This window comes from Ceratotherium simum, chromosome 34 (assembly GCF_057802395.1).
Source record: "Ceratotherium simum simum isolate JZ-2026a chromosome 34, ASM5780239v1, whole genome shotgun sequence".
NCBI lineage: Eukaryota > Metazoa > Chordata > Mammalia > Perissodactyla > Rhinocerotidae > Ceratotherium > Ceratotherium simum.
Genome location: NC_141933.1, coordinates 3,042,357 through 3,061,618, shown reverse-complemented (window position 1 = coordinate 3,061,618; position 19,262 = coordinate 3,042,357). Strand labels below are relative to the sequence as shown.

The 19,262-nt window shown below is 52.1% G+C and overlaps 1 protein-coding gene across 2 annotated transcripts; it reads right to left on the bottom strand.

The window, feature by feature from the left end:
- Window positions 1-5,419: 5,419 nt before the first annotated feature.
- Window positions 5,420-19,048, bottom strand: LOC101390618 (membrane-spanning 4-domains subfamily A member 6D-like). 2 transcript variants are annotated; one of them, XM_087423211.1, is made up of 8 exons: window positions 18,892-19,048; window positions 17,525-17,636; window positions 17,002-17,189; window positions 15,195-15,329; window positions 13,664-13,720; window positions 11,989-12,192; window positions 6,484-6,585; window positions 5,420-5,777 (listed from the first exon to the last, which is right to left on the bottom strand). In XM_087423211.1, exons 3-8 carry the CDS (start codon window positions 17,140-17,142, stop codon window positions 5,670-5,672), a joined length of 747 nt encoding a protein of 248 aa, XP_087279337.1. In that variant the 5' UTR covers window positions 17,143-17,189; window positions 17,525-17,636; window positions 18,892-19,048; the 3' UTR covers window positions 5,420-5,669. The 2 variants fall into 2 exon arrangements, with proteins under 2 accessions (XP_087279337.1, XP_014651300.2); XM_014795814.2 differs by lacking the exon at window positions 18,892-19,048 and adding an exon at window positions 17,896-18,090.
- Window positions 19,049-19,262: the final 214 nt, after the last annotated feature.

Genomic DNA, 19,262 nt, shown 5'->3' with positions numbered 1-19,262 from the left:
GCTAAGGTGAAAACCATCCACTCTCCATAGCTGGCAAGCGTGACTTTATAAAGCTCCTTGACAAACTTTCTAAAGGATAATTTGACGATAGGTTCCAAAGGGCTCAAGGATGTGCATTTCATTTCGCACACAGAAATCTGCTTCTAGCAATCTGTGCTCAGTTTTTATACAAAGGGGAGGTCGTGAAGGGAATTATTTGGGTGCTCAACTTGGAGGAGCTCTTTCACGCTGAAGATGAGAAGAGATTACTGCTACGGGGTGGTTGGGCCATGTCCCGGAGACACGGATCCATCAAGGAGCTCCCCATCCATCGGGGGTCCGCCCTCTCTGTTCTGCCCGTGGGCGGCGTCTTCCCGTCCTCGCCACCCTCTGTCTCCTTGCCTAGGGCTCTTTGAGGAACCACCTGGAGGGTCTCCCTTGGCTGCTGCCTCTTAGGGCCCCCGGTGAAGAAACAAATGGCAGAGTTAGCAGTTCTGTTGTTGGAAGACAGGAGGATGCAGAGACTGGTCTTCCATTTCAAATATGAGGAACCTGACGATGCGGAGGGGCTGACCACAGAGAAAGAAGGCCAGAACGGTGAGCAGAACGACCATGTGGAGGCTCTTTGGGCAGCTGGTGCTGGGCGCTCTCCTGGACTCGGGTGGGTAACTGCAGGCCAGATGTACCCATGATGGAGAACAGGAGGAAAATCCAGGCGCTGGTGGCGGTTACACGTGCGGGGCGGACCTTAGTTTTGGGATGAGTAACTGACCACAGGCGTGGCCTCTCAGTACATTCATCAAAGAGGTCAGAATCCAGAGAAGGGCGCTCATGGTGCTGACAGGTGCTGGGGGCAATGACACCGATACCAAATAGAGAAGAGGGCGGAGAGACAACGCTGGAAGCTGAGGGCGGTCGTGATACCCAGGCCAGTGAAATAGGAGAACTTTAGGACCATGAAGATACCAGGAAGAGGAAGGTAATAATGGAAAAGGAAAGGACAGACTTTAGGATTTAGATAGTGAACACAATCTGGAAGCAAAGGTACATGATATTTGCAATGGTGAGATTGAGGCTAAGGACAGAAAGGAGTTTTTCTTGATGGACAAGTGGACAAGCCAGTTATGATTCCACTTCCCACCAACCCACAGAGGGCCGCAGCCACGGTGATGGACCAGAAGATCGCCTGGCCACTAGTCCCCATTCTCAGAGATAGGCCTGTGGTGTCAATGCTGGAATGATTGGTTGGCTTGCAAAACTGGTCCGTGGTGAAGAGATCTGAGCTCAGGAAAATTCTGCTGGGTTCTTCGGATAGGTGGGTACTCGGCACTCTTGAGAAGGCAAAGACAGACATGCAGAACCTCGGGCGAGTAAGGAGGTCACTTGCTTCTCCCTCCTCTCTCTGTCTCTCTCCTCTCTCTTTCTCCTCCTCCCTCCTCCCTTCCCTCCCTCCCTTCTTCTCTCCTGTTGTCTCTCTCTCTCTCTTCCCCTTTCCTCTATTTCCTACCCCCAGGCCTGGCACAAGTGTCCTGAGTAAAAGGCCTTCCTGCTGTTCTTGGCTCCCCCGGAGGATGAGATGAGCTCTCGGCTTCACCGTCACAGGCTGGGCCCCTTAAGCATCAGTCTGCCTCACTCATTCATTTCTGCATTCAACAAACTGATTTGCTGGATGTCCCCTCCAGGTCAGGCTCCAACAGAATGCAGAAGGTGGGGGGAGTTGGGGAGACCTAGTCTCTGCCTTTGAGGACCCCGAGATAACAACCATTTACAGGACAGTGTGATAAGAACTCTAATCTCTAATATCCAGGGGAGAAAGAAGGAGCAACTCCCTGAGCTGACCCTTGAAGGCGTAATAGAAGTCATCAAGAGGGGTGATGCACAATGCAGAGAAACCCTGGAGGAAGGGCCAGAGGCCTGGGGAGCACGTGCACTCAAGGGTGGAGCTCTTAGGATGGCTAGCACGTGAAGAGCAATTTGGGATCAGAGAGAGGACAGTGGACAGGGTAAATGTGGGTGGAGGCATCTGGTCTACCTCCTTACCCAGGTCCTGGTGGAGAGTTCAGTGAGCTCAGTGGCAACCCAGATGTACTATGTCTGCAGCGCGAGCCGTGCCCGAGTCCCAGAGGATCTCAGCCACTCCAGCTGCTTCAATGCCATCCACGCGCTCATGACTCAGAAAAGAAAGTCAGCCACCCAAATGTGCTCTGGGGCTCTGAGGGCTGTGAGTTCTTGTATCCCAGTAGCTGTGGTAGACAGAAGAATGGCTCCTCCCAATGATGCCCATGTCCTAACCCCCAGAACCCATGAATTTGTTAAATTGGCAAGAGGGAATTAGGTTGCACATGGAATTAAGGTTGCTAATCAGCTGATCTTAAAATAGGGAGAGTATCCTGGATTACCCAGGTGGGCCCTATATGTAATCACAAGGGTCCGAGGAGGAGACAGAATGCTGGAAGCAGAGGTAGGAGCAATGTGATTGTTGGCTTTGAAGATATGGGAAGGGGCCATGAGCCAAGGAACGCAGGTGGCCTCTAGAAGCTGAAAAGAGACACGGGAACGGGTTCTCGCCTGGAGCCTCTGGAAGGAATGTAACCCTGTTGACCCTTGATGGTAGCCCAGTGACACTGTTTTTGGATTTTGGACCTCCAGAACTGTAAGGGAATAGATTTGTACTGTTTTGAGCAACTGGGTTTGTGGTAATTTGCTACAACAGCAGTAGAAAGCTCTCACAGTAGCCCCTTCCCTTGCTGGAGGACCAGGTTCTGAGAAGGCCCTTTCCATCCTCTGGGCGTCATACCTCTTAACTTTCCCTCCTTGATTTCCAGCTTTTCCTTACTTTTTACTCAGACTTCTCCAGCTCCCCTCCCTTGTCCTCCCCAAAACGCTGATGTTTTCCAGGCCACTTTTCTTGGGATTCTGCTCTTTGCTATTTAAACCGTGTCCTTGAATTCTGATCTCCTCCATTCCCATGGCTTCCTGTGGATCACTCAATTCCTGAACACCTATCTTCAGCCTCCTTCTCTCTTTAGCCCCAGACTTGCTTATCGAACTGCCTTCTGATAACGCCAAGTATGACACCATCCCCCAAACTTGTGCTCTTCACGGCATGCTTCTTATTTCCGCAAATGACACGAGCACACGAAATCCAGTCCCTTGGGTCTGAACTGTGGGAATCACTGGAGGGCACCAGGGGGACTTGGGCCAGACTGTTGGACTCTGTCCCTTCCCACTAACTAGCGAGGGCCTTTGTGCAACACACTTGGTCTTTCGGTGTCTCAATTTCTTCATCTATAGCAGAGATTGGCAAAATTTTTCTGTAAAGAGGCAGATAATAAATATTTTAGGCTCCACAGGCTGCAACAGTCTCTGTTGAACTACTCGACTCTGCCATTGTAGCAGAAGGCAGCCACAGACTTCTGCCGAAATATGCAGGCTCCATCCTGGGGCTCTTCCTTATTAGGTCAGAAGGTCCCGGGCTGGGTTATGTTGGGATGAACCTCGTCATCAGCCCAGTGCCCAGGAGAGGAGGCGTGGGCAGACCCTGGGGGATCAGGGTCACCTGCTGTCTTGTAGGTGTCCAAGTGAGGGGACAGTGCCCCCCATAGGGAGGATTGGGCACTCTGCATGCTCAGAGGGTGCAGGGAATCTGGGGTTCAAGATTTGGGGTGCATCACCCTGATATCCCCATCCATGTCAGGGTCCCACCTGGTCCCTGATCCCGGCGTGGCTGAGCGGCCCAGGTGGGTGTTTATTCTCTGGAGCTCAGCCGGCCTTTAGGCCCCGGACTGGACCCTAGCTTCTCTCTCCTGGGCTGCAGGAGGGGAGGTCCTCCATCCGCCAAGTAGCCCTCGGCTTCCACACCTCCTTCCAATTGTCCACTCATCCCGCGGCCTCTGGTCACATTTGACTGGATGCAAAGAGCCACCCCACTCCACTGTGTACAAAGTCTACTCCCACATGTCTCTCAGAAGCCTGTTACGCTGCCCCAACAGGACCCCACCCACTACCAGGGGAGGTTTGCCCGTTGCTCGGCAGCCTGGCCAGCGCCCTGTGTGCTCTGTGTCTCCTGCAGGCGGTGGGTGATCCTGGTCCAAATCCCACGTCAGCATTTGCTCTTTGCCACCACTCCTGGTGTCAGTGGAGGCAGACTGCTGTCCCCGGGGAAGCAGGAAGCTCATAGGGGGTGCTCCTGGGGTGACCCCTGGGGAAAGGAAGGGGAGGAGAGAAAGCGAGAGAGGAGGGAGCAGGTTTGGGCAGCAGGAGAGCTGGAGTGTGCTGCAGTCTCAATGAAGCCCACAGCCGGACAGCTCTGAAGCTGGGGTGATCCTTCCAAGGTGTCTTGAGTTAGAGCAAGAGGACCGGACCCTCCATCCCAGGGCATGTGCATGTAGGCTGCCTGGAGAGGGGACGTGACCCTGGGGTTGGCACTCTCTCTGACTGTGGCTGTCTAAAATGGGCTGACAGTGAGGCCTTTTAGCAGGCGGTGCTCCCTGCAAGTGAGAGAAAAATTCCTTCATCCTGGAGAGGGAGCTGGGTGGTGCCGTGTTGCGTCCACTACGGGGTTTGCCTTAATGAACTGAATCCTCAAATCTGACCACCAACCACTTTAAATGGTGTGCATCTCAACCCACCAATTCAAAGACACATTCTGTCTCACTTGCGCCCGTCCTGTCCTTCCTACATTGCCTCATTACACTCAGATACTTGTACTCACTGTATCACAGTCAGTCATTTTATCTTGTTATTCTTTTTTTTTTGTGTGAGGAAGATTAGCCCTGAGCTAACATCCGATGCCAATCCTCCTCTTTTTGCTGAGGAAGACTGGCCCTGGGCTAACATCTGTGCCCATCTTCCTCCACTTTGTATGGGACGCCGCCACAGCATGGCTTGACAAGTGGTGCGTCGGTGCGTGCCCGGGATCCGAACCCGCAAACCCCGGGCTGCTGCAGTGAAGCGCGCGCCCTTAACCGCTTGCACCACAGGGCCGGCCCTTGTCTTGTTTCTGATTATCTTTTTAATGCTTTTCTTAATCCAGTATATTGATTTCATGATCCCCTAATGGGCTATAACCTGCTGTTTGGAAAACACCCTCATATAGTATTAAAATTGCGTTGTCCCCCACTAGGCTCATTTCGGGCAGGGCTTGACTTTGAAAACCCGGCATTTTGTCCGCTGTGGGGCACCTAGCAGGAGTCCCTCAGTATCCTAACATCTAATCTACGTTCCTAAATGTAATCCGAGAGTTCTTCTCCATGCACACGACCAGGAGAAATTATTGAGATAAAAGGTGAGGGCCCACCGGGCGGGGTCTGGTGCTCGTTCAGCTAAGCCCTGCAGACAACTGACCGCACAGGCAGGGACCCCAGCCCCAGCCTCAGGACTGATTCACGGTCCATGTGATGACACTCACCCTGGCTCCCTGGGGGCCACCCTGAGAGGTTGGTCACACCTCTGCCTTATTTGAATCATCGTGAGGCAACCAGGGCACCCATGCTGAACAAACATTCCCTTAGAAGAAGAGAAGCCTCTTTATAAATTCCTTAGGGGATCCCGGGCCAAAGTTTTCAGCGAGGTCTACTCTCCCTCTCAAGGAACGTCGGTTCTCCCAGGTCACCATAACTCTCTCTGTCTCCTTCTCTCTCTCTCTCTGTCTCTCGTTGTCTCATTCCATCTTTTTCACGCTCTCTCTCCTAAGAGGCCGCCAGTTCATCAAATCCAGGATGAGGATCAGGATCAGCAGATGCTTTTGGGGGCGCGCTGGTGACGACCGTGTCACTCTGAGCCAGAAAGAGCACGACCTGGAGAGGACAGAGGATGTGAACAGGCACTGAGTTCTGAGCTTTCGCCCTGTCCCTTTCTCAACCTCCCGACGTCACACACATGACCCTCAGCCGGGCTGCCCGCGTCATCGCCCCTCACGAGGCCACAGTTGGCTCTCGAGGTGTTTCCCCCACCCCGCTGTTGGGCATGTTGTCCTTTAATAAAATCTCCCATAAATCAATCCGTGTTTGAGTTGTGGAATCCGGTCTGAGTACGTTTTGCTCTCATGTGTAAGGGAGGGGTGTTAAAGTATGTGTAACAAGTGTGAAGTGGGAGGAGGGACGATCCCAGGAGGAGGAAATCTTCACGAAGCCGGTCCACCTGCCCTTGGCCCTGGGGTTGGCTGGGGTGGGGGACATGGCGCCTCGTCTAGGAGAGGGGCCTGGACCCTCGTCTTGGCTCAGGCGTCTTGGGTGTCTGGTAAGTGGTCTGTCCTCAGGAGCCTCAGTTTCCCCTTCTGCTAAGTGAGTGGGTTGCACAACTGCTTTCTAGGTCCCACCAGGTCCTCATCGGCAGTCCCCCCCCGACCCCCACCCTCTTGCTGTCCTGCCCTGCAGCAGCTGCCTCGCTCTCAGCCGGGACCACGCTCACGGGTCCACCTCGGTGCCACCTGCTGCGGTGGGCCCGTGACCACTCCCTGCACTGCCACCTGAGCCCCGAGTCCCCGAGCCCCACCGGACTCACCCCGGGGGTGCTTGAACGGGCCTGTTTCCACCAGAGGATGGAAGACGGGATAGCAATGCTGAGCTCCAACAGTGTGAAGAGAAGCATGATGGACAGCACCCCCTGGAAGGCAGGACACACAGGGTGGGTGCTCGGACCAATCGACCCTCTCTTCCTGCGGTGGCCAGAGGGCTGCAGGCCGCCTGGAACCTTGGAGAGCCTCGCAACACCTCCCAGCAAAGACGGCTGCCTGCTCATGCCTGGGGGTTGGCATCGTCTCGTCTGCTCTCTGTACACTTGACCCCACCTGTTCACGACCCCTGGGAGACAGGGTCAAGCCCTGGTTTCCAGTGTGGGTGGCAGACGGCACCCAAGGTTGAGCAGAGCCTCCCCAGGTGAGACTCTTTACCTCTCCAGGCTTCAGTTTGCTGTTCTGTGAAATGGGGACACTGATGCTCGTCCCTCAGGTCCACAGAGGTGGGGAGTACCGGAGACCTTCGTAAACCGGTGCCAGCACCCTCTACCCGCCCTCACCTCTCGGGCAGCAAGGGGCACAGCGACCACTCAAAGTGATCGGCTGGCATAGCTGCCAACACCCACCCCGACCGCCAGGGCATACTCCCGAGGAGGATGAACCAGACAACTCCACTGCCTTGCGTCACCTTCCTCCGAGCAAGGGCCGCCAGGTAGAACAGGTGAGGCCATAGGTGTGCGGAACATCAAATTCATTTATGCTGACCATGACTGTAGTGGGTTACATAGTGTCCCCCAAATATATGTCCACTTGGAAGCTCAGAATGTGACCTTATTTGGAAATAGGGTCTTTGTAGAGTTAATTAGTTAAGGATCTCGAGATGAGATCATCCTGGATTTAGGGAGCTGTAAATACAATGACAAGTGTTCTTACAAGAAGAGGAGGACACAGGGACACGAAGAGGAGAAGCCACGTGAAGATGGAGGCAGAGGTTGGAGGGATGTGGCCATCAGCCCAGGAAGCCCGGGGCCCCCAGAAGCTGGAAGAGGCAGGAAGGATCCTCCTCTAGAGCCTTCAGAGGGAGCACAGCCCTGCCGACACCTTGATTTCAGACTTCAGGTCTCCGGAACCGTGAAAGAATGCATTTCTGTGGTTTCAGCTGCCCAGTGTGTGGTCATTTGTTATGGCGGCCCCAGGGAATGAATTCAAGGACCAGGTGGGAAGGGGACGTTGCTGGTCTGCTGCTCCTGGGAAAACTCTCAGCAAGTGAGCTCAGCCCGATCCCTCACAAGCTCATCTTTGGTCCACTACATAAACCTCACCCAAACCCCTCTGCAGATCCAACCCCGACCAGGTCCTGTTATCACTGCCTTCATCTGCTGGAGGATGGTCTGAGCCAGGGCATGAGGCGGGGAAAAGTCTCTGTGCTCCTCTGGCCCTGCTTGCTGCCTCCTGGGGCTTCCCCTCTCTCTATGGCTGCAGGATGGAAACCTTCGTCTTCCTCCTAATCTGCTGTCTTTTTCTCAATGTTCTGTGGACCTGTACCTGTTCTCCGGCTTTACTGACTGGAAGCCTTTCTCTGATATGATACAGTCGGGAATGCCGCTCTGCATTCCATCATTTTTGTAAAATTCCGCTTGCTAATAAAATTATAAAAGTCCATCTCCATATTCTACCCGCCCCTCTCCCCACCCCCCACCCCCCGCCACTGATTTCTGCTTTCTTTGCGTTTTGAGCTCTCCAATTCTATTGCGCATGCCTCTATTTTGTTTGTTGAAGCTTCTTGGTAAGTTACCCTATTCTGTTCAAAAGGAGAGAAAACATATGATTGCCTGTGTTTTGGATCAGCTGTTGAGAAACAGGGCCCCTCATAGTTAAGATGTCTTAGGGAATCTAAAGGCAAAGATGGGTTCCACCTGGTCTTAAAACTCTATCCGCCTTCCTGAGAAACTCTTGCTTCCGATGTGCATACTCACCGCAGACCAGGACATTGCAACTTTTTGGAAAATGGTGGACTTTACAAAGGATAATTTGGAATTGTAGTGGCCACTTTGGGGAACCTTTAACTTTCATAAGAGAGTGCACTTTAGGGGGCACCCTTGTAAAGAAAGGATCCAAAATCTCTTGGAGACAATGGGATGCATTATCTCGATTGGGGTGCAGAAGCTTCTAAAAGACAGAATGACTACAAAAATAGCTTCTCCCAAAGAATCCTTACAGTGCACACATTAAAAAATCTTTAGGAACAAACTTTGGGCATCTCAGCAGGTAATCTTAACTTAGTCCATCTGCCAGAAACACAGTTTGCATCCAGCTATTCCTTTGAGTTTCATTATTGTACCTGAAACATGGCTAAAATTTTAAAATGAAAGCTATAAGATCTTTGTTTGTGTCTGTTTGCACCTCAATTGTATCGTTTTCTTTGGTGAACTCTCCCCAGATCTTTAACTGTGGCTATTTTTGTCTTAAAGATGCTTTTTTTTTTTTCCCCAGGAAAGATTTGCCCTGAGCTAACATCTGTTGCCAATCTTCGTCTTTTTCTTTTTCCTCCCCAAACCCCCAGTGCATGGTCGTATATGCTAGTTGTAAGTCCTTCTAGTTCCTCTGGGTGAGCACTGCCACAGCATGGCAGCTGACAGATGTAGTGTGGTTCTGCGACCAGGAAACAAACCCCGGGCCACAGAAACAGTGAGAGCGCCGAACTTTAACCACTAGGCCATCAGGCTGGCTCTAAATGTGGCTATTTTTGAGTTTTTGTCACTTACAGACAGTTCTTGTTTTACTCTCAATTCTTCTCTGAAAGCATTTACAATCAACTACAGGCAAAAATGCTTCATCTTTAAGGAGATTTATGGAAAAGACCCTGACAAGTACTCTAGAACGCAGGTTTCTGATAACTTTAAGATCATAACACTGAACTGGGTGAGAATTTCTAAAACTCTAATGGGAAACTGATTGATTCATAAAGCTGCTAACCCGAGATCAAGCAAAACAAGAATTAATTACAGGAGACTGAATGGACTGAAGAAGATCATTATAATTTCTATGACTTCATTGAAAACATTGCTTGTTCTTTAATGTCTTATTTTCCAGATTTAAGGAACCTCTTTTTCTCCTCTCTTTTAAGCTGTCTATATCTGATAGCAATTTGATAAAGTATACTTTTACAAACAGAAGTTGAAATTTTTATCTTTTTCTCCCTATCTGATCTCTCCCAGATTCAGAAACTGTTATTAAATATTCTTATTTTTTTGTGGAAATATATGTATTTACATAAGTTCAATAAGACTCTGTTTTCCTTGTAACAGGACACAACTGGACAAATCCTTAGCTTGGCTTCTCAACCTAAAGAGACTTTTAAAGGTCTAACCTGAGATTCCTTATCACCAGACAATTTTAAAGAACTGAGGTTGACTTTACAGAACCATTAAAGCCCCCTGGATATTACCAAAGCTTTGACTAAAATGTCATATTTGAGAATATGCATTGAATTACTGTTCTTAGTACATTTATGTAAATAATCAATCCAAGTTTAATAAGACCAGATGTATTTTACAAAGATTGAAAATATCTTTGATAAAAATGGGATGGCTATGAAAAATTATATTTCGATAGAAGGGTACAGTGTACCTATTTTCAGTTCCTAGTCTCGTTCATTGTCTTTGAGGTTTTATTATCTACTTATAAAACCTACTACTAATAAAATCTACTCATAAACTTAAGAGAAATCACCACAATAGATCACGTATGGACAAACTTCATGCCTGTTGCTGTACGGGCCACTCAAGAAAGTTCCACCGAACACTCGATGACATCATCAGAGACAGTCAAACTGCAAACCAGAAAAATCCATCAGACTGAAACCACCATCATTCCACCATCTAAAGATGCTTCAAGCTCAAATTTAGAAATTTTCTCAACTAGTTGCTCTCCAAACTCAGAAACTGAATTTATAATTTGCTCAAACTATTAACTTTTGTTTTTCTGTTATTTCCATCGAAATGCCTCTTATTGAATTACCTGATTGCTCACAGCATATAGAGACCTAATCTAGACGGAAGCTCACCTGCAACACCGCCTTCTGAGATAAAACATCCTCATGTTCATCCTCTCCTAAGTAATCGCGGGGATATGTGATTGCTCATACATCATGTTATGCCTCTGTAAATAACTAAAAAAAATGTAGACTGACTTAAAATACTAAAGCCTGAATCTGATGATAACCAATTTGCGTTGTTTGGTTGGTTAAATCTTGGGTCCTGGTAAGTTCTGCTCTGGGGAGCTTTTCAATCCTTGGCTATTATTCTCCCTATAGTCATCGCATTAAACTCTCTAGTGCCTTGGATCCTCTCAAGGGTTTTAAATGCCTTTCAGCAGCCACTCACACATCAAATGATATCCACTGGACCAGACAACTTGAGGAACTCAAGGATCTGACCGCCCAAGTCCATGATGACCATGTGACTACTGGTTGCACGACCCTCTATCCTGACGACTCTACTATTGGAAACAGCACATCTGTGATTCTTCAGCCTGGCTACATCAACAGTGGTAACCAAAACTAACACTAGTAGGTGGTCACACTCTCAGCTTGTTGAGATGACCAAAAGGGGGGGATTGTTACAATCAAATACAAAATGGACACCGTCCCTGAGAATTTCTTGAGCAGACAAAACCATTGAAGCCACATAAGAAAAACTAAGTCTAGCTTATTTCATGAACATAAGTGGAACTTAACTTGGGTTATTTCTTGTAAATGCCTCTGCCAATCGTACAAGAAACTTGTCATCTTCCTAAAAATGCGAATCACTTTTAACCAATTCCCAGCCAACTGGAAAGTCCCATTGTAAGAGCCAGTCCTTGTAAAGGTTAACAACGTCCTCAGTTTCACTTTATAAGCCATCCTGTAATGTCACAACCCTGAGCTTGGTGTCACTTTCTATTTTTGGAAGCTCCCAGTGTTCGAACTGTTCTCATCTGCAGAATAAACTCTTACTAAATACTCTTTATGGATTTGGTGGTTTTAATTTTGCTATTTCTGGATTTTCGACACTTTGTTTTTGACCGTCGCCATGCACCCCCCTGCACGTGGAGGAATTAGGGTTTGTTCCCTCTGTGCCCCAGCCTCTGGCTCTTGTTGTGCTAAGCCTGGTCACAGCCGGCCCACAGCCACCTCTCCCAGGAGGGTCCCTAACGTCTCCCTGAGCCCTGGGCCTTTCTTGAGCAATTCACTGCCCCAGGCCCTCGGTTCTTGTTCAGATCTAGCCATCCCTCGAGACTCACACAGCTAGACGGGTGTGCTTATGAGCTGAGGTGCTCAAGCCCGAACCGAGCTGACAAGGATCTATTCGCGACTTTGGCCTGTTTGGTATTAAACTCCTCAAAGAGCACAGTCCACTGAATGCCTGCTCTTCCTCAGCGCACGGGCTCCTTTCCTCTGCCTCTTCCCAGACTTTCCCCCGGAGTTCCCATCAGAAGAGAACACAGCTGACAGGAAGCCGAGAACCTCACGGATTTCCCCAGTCTGAAACATTCCATCTAAACATGCTTACCAGCAGACTGGACGCGAGGAAGAAGCAGCCAGAGGTCACATCTCTCGAAGAGAAGTAGTTGTCCTCGGACCTCTGCCTGGACGCCACGGCCAGTTCGCACCGTCCCCAGGCGGCGAGCACCTCAGCCAGGTTGACGAGGAGGAGGATGAGGCCCGTAAAAGTGATGAAGAGACTCAGGAGGCTGCTGACCAGGCTGATCCAAGCCTGCGGGGGAATTCTGGGTCAGGGTCTCTGCCCCCGCAAGGCACGCACCCCTGGTATACCGCATTCCTGAGGGATGGCAAAGGTGGGTTCACATGGGGCTCCTGCAGGACGAGTCTGTGTGATAGAATCTGTTTCTGGTCGCCTTCCACCCTCTGGCAGAGCTCCCGAGCCCAGTGGGGAAATGCTCGCAGGATGGGTGAATTTAAGAATGAAGCATATGCTTCTGGATGGGACCGACAGGGCTGGACAGGACCGGACAAAGACACAGACAAGACTGACGTCGAGGTGGGCCACACCGACAGAGTAGTTAAAATACTGAAATGCCCGTATCACTGCTGCCCTAGTCCCCCAGACCCCCTTCTGGCTTTTCCCTGACCCACCCAGGCGCCCTGAAGAGGCCCCCTCCTCCCGCATCTCCCCTGAGCCCAGCGGGAGGCCTTTGACCCTGTTCTGGGGCTGGGCTGGTGTCAGGTGCGTACCTCGACACACTCTGTAACGTCACCGCAGCTTGGCCTGCAGGGTCCCCCCACTCAGGGCTAGAGGCAGAGGGTCCCCCAACAGACACCCCAAAGCAGCATCAGCCACATGGGGATCCAGCGGAACTGAGACTTACCCAGATCTTTCCATCCCTTCCCGCACACACACCAGGAGTGCGTGAGGGACAGGCCTCTGCAGGCAGGCTTGGGAGCCAGGAGCAGCGTGGGAGGGGGACTCTGGGGCCCCACCTGGGCGTTTGTAGCCAGGACCCCGGCATAGGCCCAGAGGAGGGCAGAGACCACAGCTGCTCTCAGGGCAGGTGCAGGAAGCCTGCATCCTAGTCTCGAGTCGTTCAGATTCAGTTTCCCAAGAAGCCCTCTGATGCGCCCAGCTCTCTGCCCCCCACCGCCTCTTGAGGAAAAGAGAAACCTCTGCAGATCACGTGTCCCCTGTCACCAAGCCTCCCCCCTCGCCACCCTCCACTCCATTCTTGTCTGACCTGGCAACACCAGGATGCAGGTAACCGCGCCTCTGGCCACCACCAGTGACCAAGGGCTGGTCTTGGCCTGAACATCTCCTCCAGCCCAAACACTGACCCTGCTCTGGGTTCATCTCCAGGGAGGGGTGTTTCTTGTGGTCTCTGACTCTCTTGTCCAATGGGTGGCACACAGCAAATACCCCATCATCCCTCCCTGCCCTGTCCCCTGTGGTCACCAAGGACCCGGATCCAGGCTGCCAGCTGGCACCAAAGGGGATTCTGACCGGGCAGGGTTTCTGCATGAAGCCCATAGAGCCTGGGGAGGGCTCAGTGCTGGTTACAGAACAGGATCACGAGAGGAGCCCCCGAAATCAGCGGTGGTGACCAGGCGCTGACCGAGGAGCCTGTAGCCGACCTGGAGGTCCACTCCTTCATGTGAAAGTGCGGGAGAACCACCGGGATGAGTGTCCCCGAAGTCCCTATGAGGAAGTGAGGTGCCGCTGGCCCCATACTCACCAAACGCTTATTTGATATTTTTTCCAAGATGACACACAGCGATCCAGAGATGATAAACTACTCAGAAAAGAGGAAAACGGACAGATCAGTTTCTATGCAAAGATGCACCCCACTGTCCCTGCCACCAAGTTGTCACATCCTTGGTCACCCTCTGGGAGCATTCCTGTAGGACTGAAGGCATCGGGGACATTGGGTGCAGGGTCACACCCCAGTCCATAGGGGCTTACAGCTAACACGGAGGGGAAGGCAGGTGACGTAGGAGGACAAAAGAACACAGGGAAAACCTCATGAGAACCTGAAACTCCTCAGAGAGAGAGTGCCTCTAGGGCAAAGGGGGCTTGCAGTCCAGGGCTTTCTCTGGGAGCAATGGTTTTCCAGGGAGCGTTACAGGGCCTCTGTGGGGAAGGAGGGGCAGGCATGTGGCTCTGTGGGCTCTGGCAGATGAGAATCAAGAACTGAAGGAAAATGGGCGCTGGGGAGGGGAGCTGCAGGGCCTAGTGAAAAGCTCATTAAAAGTGTTTGATTTTGGCTTATTAGAGAAAAAAATAGATTTAAGGGAATGGGAAAATTTCTAAGGAGCTGTAACGCAACAAAATTATGTGGCATAATTATGCGGCAAGACGAAAGCAAAAAGTTGTCCCTGAGCTCCTAGCAGAACGAGCCACCGGAGAGCTGGGCTGGCACGTGGGGCAGCGGGCAGAGGGAGGGCGCAAAGTCACCTCCGAGCTCGAGAGGTGGGGCGAGGGAGTGGGAAGGTTCTAGACTGGGAAAGCGTCATTCACTTCTCAGGAGACCTTCCCCTGAAGCTCCTTGACCCCAGGGGCATCAGGATGACTCAGGACTCCCAGGTGGGTCTGAAGCAGAACTTTCCAGAAGGCATTCCAGGCACCAGGAGATGGACAGCAGCAGGCAGAGCTTCTGAGCCCTCAGCGCCATCTCTTCACGTTTAGAGAAGGGTCCACTGGCCCCACGGACGCAGACCGCCCACCTGGCCACTCGGCCGGTGTGCGCTGCCCACATCCGGGTCACTCGGCAAGTGTGACTGGGTCTCGCTGCTCCTCACTTACACATCTAGGGGGGCCTTCCTACCTCGCTCCCACCCCAACTTCTCCTGAACTTGGAAAGAAGCAGCGTGACCCTATGGCCCGGATGCCAGGGACCGTCCAGGTATTCCTGTTGTCGCGGCATTGTTATCAATAGCACCTCCTTTTACGTTTACAAGTGTCCCTCTTGGGGCAACAGATATGTGGTCACCCCAGAGAGAAGCTGCTGAACTCCCAGAGCCCTAGAGGACGACAAAACGGGGATTTTCGGAAGAACTGATCCCTGAGCCAGCAAGTCAATACTGTTCCCACTAGCAGAGCCATTTCTGCCCTCCCTGGCCTCCTCCCACTTCTGGCTGGTCCCTACTAAAACAAATTCCACACCTGCGTCTTTACAAACGATGGACACCACCAGGTAACAGGTGAGCAGGCTGAGCCCATACCCCCTCCCAGAGACCCACTCTCCCACGAGTGCCCGTGGGACTCACACACTTGGCACCAACGAACGGGTATCCAGATGAAATCAAGGTTAAAACAATGGGGCTGAAGTGATGGAGGAAGGAAGCCCACACCAAAATTATCCCCAGGCTCATAATCATGGTGCCGGAGACGATCTGGATGGTCTGTTAGGGGAGACAGAAGGGTTACCTGGTGATGCGGGTTGAATGTGTCCCTCCAAATCTATGTCCAAGCCCTCACCCCTGGAACTGGGGAATGTGACCTTGTTTGGAAACAGAGTTTTTGCAGACGTAACTGAGATGTCACTTAGGATGAGGTCCCAGTGGAATAGGACGAGCCCTTAATCCAACATGACTGACGTGGTTATAGGAAGAGGAGAGACACAGAGACAGACAGACACAGAGGGAAGGGCGTCGTGCAAAGAGGGAGGTGGAGACTGGGGTTGTGCGGCTGCAAGCCGAGGAGCCCCCCTGCAGCTCCAGGACGAGGAGAGAGCACGGCCCCGACACACCCTGACTCTGGACGTGTAGCCTCCAGGACCAGGAGATGTTAGGTTTCTATTGTCTTTAAGCCACCCAGTTTAGGGTAATTTGTCATGGTGGCCCAGGGAAACTGACACACTGGGTGACCCAATTAAGGGCAGGACCTCGTCAGAGCTCTCCGTGTAACCCAAGTGGACCTCATAGCACCAGAAAGTCGTTCTGGGGGTTTGGAAAGCCGGGGTGGAGGGGATGCTGCTCAGCCCTGCCCGTCGCTGCCCCAGATGAGGGCGCAGTGAAATGCGTGCTGTTTCTGCCTTGCGGCCCTGGCGGAGGTTCCTGGGTTCCTGGTGAGGGCCGTGGTCCCAGCCTGTGGGCTCCCCCAAGCTCTGTGCTTCCGGGCTCTCCCCTCCTCCCTTCTGTGCACACAAATGCACCACAAAGACAGCTGGTGGTGTGGGAGCTGGTCCCCACCTTCTGCCAGACGAATGGACACATAGACTTCTATTCAGGGCATGGCTCCCTAGGCGAGAGGGACCCCAAAAGCTATAACAGTGGTGTCAAGCGGACTTTCTGAATCAGACCCAAAATAATTCCACCGCAAGTTTTCAAGCTCGTGTAAGTTTACCAAGCAATTTCTCATCTGTTGTGATAAATGAGTCTCTCAAAGGCCCACGAGATCAACTCAGTAAGCAAGCATTTTTCAACTCAAGGTGAGACGGATATGTGGTGAGATTGAGGGAACTGCAGCAGCCTGCATGGGCAGGGAGGCACTGAGGGGGTACCAGGCATCAGGACCCCTCCTTCTGGTCCTTGTGGCCGCCCGTCTCCTTTCTCCCTTCCCTTGTTGCCTCCCTTCTGTCATTCAATGCAGTGGCGTTTTGTTAAGGAATCATGGATTATAAGAGAGATGTTGTCAGAAGGCAGACAAAGGGCAAATGTCCTCTTTGTTTTCAAAATGGTTAATGTTTCCACATGGGGTAGGGAGGGGGATGAAGTTTTATAATTTACAGAAATAAAACTTCCTGGGAAGTAAAATCTAGAAGAGTTTAACAGATTTCGAGCACCCCAAAATAAAGTGCATACAAATATACTATCGTCCGTCGTCATTCATTTAAAATGAGTTACAAAAGCAAAAGTTTGTAATAGAAGCTCAGGTGGACACTCCCTGTGAAGACAAATTGGGAAATCTCTTGCTTTCCCATGGAAAAGGCCCAAGTGGTCTCAGAGGCCCCTCCCCAGCCTCCAGAGCAGCCTGGAGCCCCTCGAGTGACACAGAAGGCTCCGCCCCCACAGTGGACAAGTCTTCCTCCCCCACCCCACCCCCAGCCTGTCCCCTCTGTGCAGCTGCACTCACCCCAAGCACTTTGGTCTCACTCTGAAGACCTTTCTTCCTGTGGTCCTGGTTGGGAGGCCCCCGTTCCTCCACGTGGGGCACGAGGAAGGCACTTGGTGGAAGGACCACAAAGTCCTCACCCGGCACGGCGTAGGATAGCATGCTGCAGCTCCGGAAGACGCAGGGACTCGATCTGCCTCCAACTGGGTCTTGAAATTGCAAACCTCAGATATTTCAGATCTCCCTGATGGTGAACCTGAATCCCCCGTTAATCTGGTGGTGATCTGGGTTTTGGGAAGGGAACTGGGAACAGCGGGCACCTCACATCCGGGGATAGTGAGGATTCTCGCGGGGGACTCAGCATCATCGACGCCTCTGGGTAGTCAGAGTTCCCTGGACGGCAGAGCCCGACCCAGAGGAGCCTCAGAGGCAAAGGTTCCAGACGCAGCCTGCCTGCCAGCCGCTCCCTCCATCTCCCACTCTCTCCACTTCCCCTGGTCCTCCCCAGCCCCCACCTCCGCTAATAGGACAAGAATATCCTCACCTCAACTTGGCCTCACCCAGGAGTGAGATCCAATGCCTTCCACGTTCTGGTCCCTTCTCTTCCTCTGGCAAGGCCTGTCCCCTTCAGGACATCCAGTCAGCTCTGCCTGCCTCTGTGGCCCAGTGATAATAGTGATTCTTATTAGTAACACTTGCTATTGACTACTGTCGGAGTTTTCCAAGCCCCTACAATGTGCAAGGCTCTATGCCGCGCTGAGGCTGAGGCTAATACATGGTAATACCCACAATCAAGAGTTTAAATCGTTGGTTCTAAATTAATAATACACTCTTAGCACATAAGTGCTTGGAGCAGCACATGGCAGTAATAAATATGTAACAAATGTTAGCAATTATGTCATAAATGTAATTTACCTGTAATAATTACGTGTAATACATGGTAGCAGTCGCCAGTGTTATCAGGTCGAATTCTCATGCTGAGTCCCAGGGCTGCAGCTTTCTTACAGCTTTGAAATGTGGCTGCATGCAGTGGAATTGGACTCGGACTCGGGAAAACTTCCGTTTGGCCTGGTTTCTATCTTGGGAATGCCACAGGCAAGCAGGCTGGGGTACGTCCCCTCAAGGGCACGTGCTCTTTCTGCCTGCCCCGGAGCCCTGTTCACTGCACACCCGGCCCCTCAAGGACGGCCCAGTTAGAATAGGGCCTGAGGCTGTCTGAAGAGGCGATGATTCTGCTCCCTGGCCCTTTGTCCGGCTGTCTCAGAGCTTTCAGATGCCCCCGGCCTCCAGGCTGGAGTGGGTAATATACAGCTAGGAACCACACCCCAAATTAGGCGCCTGGTGGAGTCCAGTGGAAACAGCACTGGGCCGCAGGAACAGGGCTGCGGGGTGCATGTAACAGTGGCAAAGACAGTGCTGGATTGCAGGAGAGATGCTGGCACCACCGCGGCCCCTCCCTGCCGGTGGAGATCTACACGTGGGCCCGGCGGTCTTTCTTCAAGGGGTTGTCTAGGCTTCACAGGCTCGTGTCCACCCCGCTCTGCCCTAACTGGCAGGGAGCATGGAGATCTCTGTCTTGGGTACCAAGATGACCTGCACTTCACAGGTCTACCTGTGGCAATTCTGTTTCTAGAACAAGGCCAGAGGCATGATTGAGTTGAATTACTGGGAAATCAACCAAATGGAGTGTGGGTTGAATACTGTGGTGTGTTCTGGAGGCGGAGATCATGCACCAAGACCTCGGACCCCCCGTGCTGTGAGGAGCCCCCTTGACAGGCAAGGAGAGCCTCCCCGTGTCCTGAAGCTCCTCAGACTCAGAGACGAGGGAACCGAGTCCCTCCACCCCCTCCCCAGTGCCCTTTCCAGAATGTGAGGGGCTCGGGGCCCGGGAAGACCCCCCTGGATGCCTACCTGCCCCTGGGTCTGCCGTGGCTTCTGCTGAGCTGCAAGTCGGCAGGTGGGTGGGGCCTCCTCCCCCGGGCCAGGCCGGCGCCTCACAGGAACCCCTCCCTGGCTGGTCCTGCCAGAGCACATTCCCTTCTGCTTTCAGACCCCGAAACTCCGAAACTCCAAACTCCGTCTTCTGAAACCAGCATTTGCTGTGACACAGGAAGTGGTACCAGCTGCTCTCACGGGGGAGGATTTGCAAAGTGGTGAGTGCTTCCTTTTTCCCACTTCTAGCTCTGAATAGCTGGCCCTAAGTGGAACCAACCCGTGAGAAGAGCCAGGAGCGGCTCTGAAATCACTTGGCTCTGAAATCACTTTTTCCCTGCCGAGGTTCC

Bases quoted from the DNA above. Each gene is read 5' to 3' on its own strand.
- LOC101390618 (XM_087423211.1), bottom strand. From the start codon at position 17,142: ATGCTATCCTACGCCGTGCCGGGTGAGGACTTTGTGGTCCTTCCACCA. The intron at 13,721-15,194 runs GTGAGTCCCACG...TTTTCTGAGTAG, and splicing joins CGTTCGTTGGTGCCAAGTGT to TTTATCATCTCTGGATCGCT. The intron at 5,778-6,483 runs GTGAGTCCGGTG...TGTCCTCTCCAG, and splicing joins CCCGTTCAAGCACCCCCGGG to GTCGTGCTCTTTCTGGCTCA.